General features: G+C 33.9%; 1 protein-coding gene across 1 annotated transcript in view; it reads left to right on the forward strand.

Moving 5' to 3' along the window:
• LOC102983168 (UDP-glucuronosyltransferase 2A1-like) overlaps positions 1–3,454 on the forward strand; it is an 80,664-nt gene extending 77,210 nt beyond the window's left edge. The window contains 1 exon segment of the mRNA XM_055085743.1: positions 2,930–3,454. Within this exon segment, the coding sequence (XP_054941718.1) occupies positions 2,930–3,209 (280 nt within the window). The 3' untranslated portion in view covers positions 3,210–3,454.
• Positions 3,455–5,465: the final 2,011 nt, after the last annotated feature.

The raw sequence follows: 5,465 nt of genomic DNA on the forward strand, positions 1-5,465 counted from the left end.
ATGGATAAAGAAGATGTGGCACATATATACAATGGAATATTACTCAGCCATAAAAAGAAACAAAATTGAGTTATTTGTAGTGAGGTGAATGGACCACTCTGTCATACACAGTGAAATAAGTCAGAAAGAGAAAAATACCGTATGCTAATGCATATATATGGAATTTTTTTAAAAATGGTACTGATGAACCTAGTGACAGGGCAGGAATAAAGATGTAGACATAGAGAATGAACTTGAGAACACGGTGGGGGAGGGGGAAGCTGGGGTGAAGTTAGAGTAGCAGCGACATATATACACTATGAAATGTAAAATAATTAGCTAGTAGGAAGCAGCAGCATAGCACAGGGAGATCAGCTTGGTGCTTTGCGATGACCTAGAGGGGTGGGATAGGGAGAGTGGGAGGGAGGTTCAAGAGGGAGGGGATATGGGGATATATGTATGCATATGGCTGATTCACTTTGTTGTACAACAGAAACTAACATAGTATTGTGAAGCAATTATACTCCAGTAAATATCTATTTTTTAAAAAAAGACAAGTTATAACAAGTGTTGGTGAGTATATGAAGAAAGGGGAACTCTAGTGCACTCTTGGTGGGAATGCAAATGGTGCAGTGACTGTAAAAAAGAAGTATGGAGGCTCCTCAAAAGATTAAAAATAGAACTACTACACTATCCAGTAATCCTACTTCTGGGTATGTATCTAAAGGGAATAAAAACAGAATATGGAAGAGATATCTTCACTCCTATGTTCATTGCAGCATTGTTCACAATAGCCAAATATGAAAACAACCTAAGTTTCTGTCAGTAGATGTAAGGATAAAGAATATGTGGTATATGTATATAAAGGAATATTATTCAGCAAAGAGAAAATAGGAAATCTTTCCATTTGTGATAATATGGCATCATGCTAAATGAAATAAGTCAGAGAAGGAAAAATACTGTATGATAGCACTTATATTTGTATATAAAAAGTGAAACGCACAGAAACATACTAGAGTGGTGTTTACCAGGAGCTAGGAGTTGGAGGAATGAAGAGATGTTATACAAAATTACAAACTTTCAGTAAATTGAAACGTACTTCAGTGAATAAATTGTGGGGAACTGTGTACAACATGAAGATTAGCTGTGATCGTAGATAAATAAATAAATTCCTAATGATGAATGATTATATTTATTATGTCATTCTTTCTCATAAAAATCAAATAAATATATTCTGTGAGGAAAAAACATTAATATTAAAAGTATTGCCAGGTTTGGATAAATATTTCTTTAATATCAGATAAATTCTTACTAAAAATTTCATATAAACCTATGAACAAATTTTGACATTAGAGATTAGAATAATTATTTTGTAAATGTTTCCAATTTTGGTCAGTATAGAATGACTTTTACTTGAAGTCAATTCTCAACTTCCAGTCCATGTCTCTTAAACATCACATGTTAATTTCTGTTAGCTGTATTATCATTACAACATTATCAAAGCTTAAAACATACACATTTTGTCCATGACCACATTTCCAACATTGTTCAGCATTAGTTTGGTGTTTATATGGACTTGATGTAATTCGCGTTTTACTACAGTATTTCTATTCCTGAACGATTTTGTTTTGTTTTGTTTTGTTTTGTTTTGCGGTACGCGGTCCTCTCACTGTTGTGGCCTCTCCCGTTGCGGAGCACAGGCTCCGGAAGCGCAGGCTCAGCGGCCATGGCTCACGCGCCTAGCCGCTCCGCGGCACGTGGGATCTTCCCGGACCGGGGCACGAACCCGTGTCCCCTGCATCGGCAGGCGGACTCTCAACCACTGCGCCACCAGGGAAGCCCTATTTTTATTATTTTTTTATCTGACAAATATTTTGTTTCTGTGTCTTGGAGCTTTTGTTGTTGTTGTTTCCTTGTTTTCCTGAGATGTGTCCAGAGGTATTTACTCCTTAAATTCTTGCGTATTAAGAAAGGCCTGTAGTATGTTGTGTTTTTTTTTTTTTTAACCAAAGAGCAACAGGACTTTGTATAATTTTATTTTTTTTTAGCCACAATTATCTTCCTCAGAACTTTCTACATGCTGTTCCACTATTTTCTATAATTTAATGTTCTGTATTCTCCATCAATGGTGACTGCACTTCAGTGTGGGAGAATAACCTCCCTTCTTCATCTCCTAAACAAACCCAAGGAAATCCTTTTTCTAAGTCAGCCGTTCAAAAACTTAAACCAAAACCAGGGACTGGTCTTCTGTTCCTTGACTAAAATTAGAAAGGTTAGTGTTCTAGTTATTGCCATTTTTCCCTCTCACCATTGCACTTGTATCCATCTGTTGCTTGAAGCAAAGTTTCCAGCATCTACTCAATCTCAGGCCCTACTTCTCGCCCATAGGGTCACATTAAGCTTTTTGTTTTCAGCTGAAATGTCAGGGCCATGAAGATCACAGACTGAAATCTTTCTTGCTACTGTTGAAGACTAGCTTCTTGTTAACACTAACACTCCAGACAGAACCTGAGGAAGGTTGGGGGGGAAGGGGAAGGGGTTCCTTTCTCATAGACCTACCCCTCAATGCTGCTTCCTGTCACTATCATGTTCCCAATACCACACTCAGCAAATGAGATCAAATTCTGTATTCTTAACCTACATATTCTACCTTCCTATTTTTGAACTTTTAAAATTCTACTTCTAATTAGAAATTATTTTCCCCCCTACCTCCAATCATTACTAGGACTATGAAACATCCAATGAATTCCAGCTGATAGACCACCTTATCTAGAAATATCTCAAGAAGAAACAAACTTTCATGTGCATTCTGTACCCTTAGTGATATATTTATGAAAAAAATGTATTAATAATTATGTAACATACTTTTAATAATATATAGCAATTTTAGGTATTTCATGTCCTTAACAAATTTTTCAAGTGAGTATCTACATATTTATTCAATCCTTAGCTATAAAGAGAATGCTATGAAGTTATCAAGAATTCACCACGATCAGCCTATGAAGCCCCTGGACCGAGCAGTCTTCTGGATTGAGTTCATCATGCGCCACAAAGGAGCCAAACACCTTCGGCCAGCCATCCACAACCTCACCTGGTACCAGTACAATTCTTTGGATGTGACTGGGTTCCTGCTAGCATGCGTGGCAACTTTTATATTCCTGGTCACTAAATGTTGCCTGTTTTGTTACTGCAAGTTTGGTAAAACTGCAAAGAAGAAAAAGAAAGAGTAGTGGTTTTTTGTTTTTTTTAACAGTTGGGCTGGAAACCTTGATAAGGTCCATCAGAATTAATGCAGCCACTGATTTGAACAGATTCCTCTCCTACTCTCCTGGGTTCTTATCCATTCCTCAGCTTATCGAGTCAAAGTTCAAAGACTCACCCCCAAAATGTGCCACATGATTTAGAATTAAGGTTTAAAATAATCTATTCTTTAAAAAGAGAGGATAAACAAATAAACACATGGAAGTTGCTACCATTAAAGACTTAGTGCTTTACTTCATTCATTGCTTTCAGCTCAACAAATTGAGATGCTGTTTGAGGCCTTAGGAACATAATGATTAATTCTATTTTCAGTACTGATCACATTGAACATTTCCTAAATATCTAACATCATTTTGGGTCCAGTATGTAAGAATTATTGCATATTATCTAAAGAAACTAGACAAGAAGTAGTGTAGAGCATACTCTCTCTAGTCAGAGCTTCCCTTCCAATCAGGAAGGTCAGGAGATTGTTAGGGTTTCTACTCTGCTATTAAGCACGTTTTACACCATCACTTTCCTTTCATATGACACACTGGACTTTGTCCCTCTTAGAATACAAAACACTATTTTTTGTCTTTGATTTGAAGATTGTCTTTCATTTGGATATTAATAATGATAGTACTTCATTTGTATTGTAACACTTCGTGGCTTCAGAAAACTAGCTAATTATCATATGTTAGCATGGTTAATAGTATGATGGAGCAAAAGTAAATGATTGGAATTTAATACCCACTTTTTAAAAGTAACTTAATGTTTTAAAAAAATTCTTTCCTACATTAATTTTACTTACAATAAACACATTTGGAAATAAGCAAACTTCTTAGACTATACTGCAGATTCTTTGGGGGGAAAATGCATTTCTCTGAAATACTATCTGCTATGAGGATGATTTCTACATATAATCAGAAACTCGGTGAGTTTTCTCATTTCTTCCTTTTCTTTTACTCCATAACTTCCCCTGGTCTTCTCATCAACTGTATTGTGATCACTATACCAAGCACAAGTACTTAGGCTTCTTATTAACTAGTGTCAGCCTGAAATCTGCAGTAAGCATGAAGACAACATGTTGAATTTTAATAGAAAGGTGTCTCAAAAAAAAAGAGTATTCCCTCTCCTTCTCTAACCATACAGGGTCAATGTTGGGGAGTTCTGACAATGATTTTATTTTGAAATTCTGCCAAATTCTCCATTTTAAAAAAAAGTCTCTTTCTTTCATTTCCAAAAAGTCTGTCTTCAGTATGCTTGCCAATAATTTGCCCATGAGGTCAAAAAATTATTCAATATAATACATATCAACCAAGTTCAGTAATAATTTACTATGGACTTTGATATTTATAACCCAAGCAAAATAGACTGAAAGTTACTATCATAGAACAAACATAAGTCTATCAAATATAAAATTATTTTAGAAAATAATATAAAATTATCTTAGGACAAATGAAAATGATTCGGGCATTTATCTGTTTTTTTAAACAGGAATAGTGGCACAAATAAGTACAATGTAAATATAAATTTATTCTTAAATGGCAAATTAACTATAAAGAAATATAGTAGAAAAAACGTATTTTCTTAATTTTGAGATTTGAAATAATTAAATAATTATTATACTTTAAGGTATAAAGTTTAAAAAATGTAAGCACTAATGCTGTTTGTTTTAAGATCTAATTCATGTAATCAAAACAATAACTTATCATACTTCTAAATCATTTATTCTGGCAATAAGATAATGTCCTTTCCTATAATAATCTTTAAAATCATAGTTTAATCTTAATTGTCAAGATATCTCTTCACTTTTTCATTCTTATAAAATGATTTAATATAAAGGAGTTTAAACTCAAGATTTGGATACCTTGTTAGCAATTTCTGTTTATTCAAAAGAACTACTCCTACAAATAAATGAATATATTCTATTTATAGAGATCAAAGCTTTTCTTAAACACAAATATTTACCTATTTATATCATCTATGCATCATTATATTAACTATATTAACAATCTGGTAATAATTTTAGGTATGCAGAGGTTAAACCTTTCTAATATGCTATATTTTTCCAGTTTAAGTTTCAATAAGAAGACTTTTTTCTGGAGCTTGGTGACCTCTGGCTTTCCTAGTCAGTTAAAACAGTATGATTTAAAATATTTGTAAACTACATCTAATTTATATGTAGCTATGTTAGGAAATCCTGCTCCAATATCTTCTGTGTCATGACTTATTTGAAAATGATA

This window comes from Physeter macrocephalus, chromosome 7 (genome assembly GCF_002837175.3).
Source record: "Physeter macrocephalus isolate SW-GA chromosome 7, ASM283717v5, whole genome shotgun sequence".
NCBI lineage: Eukaryota > Metazoa > Chordata > Mammalia > Artiodactyla > Physeteridae > Physeter > Physeter macrocephalus.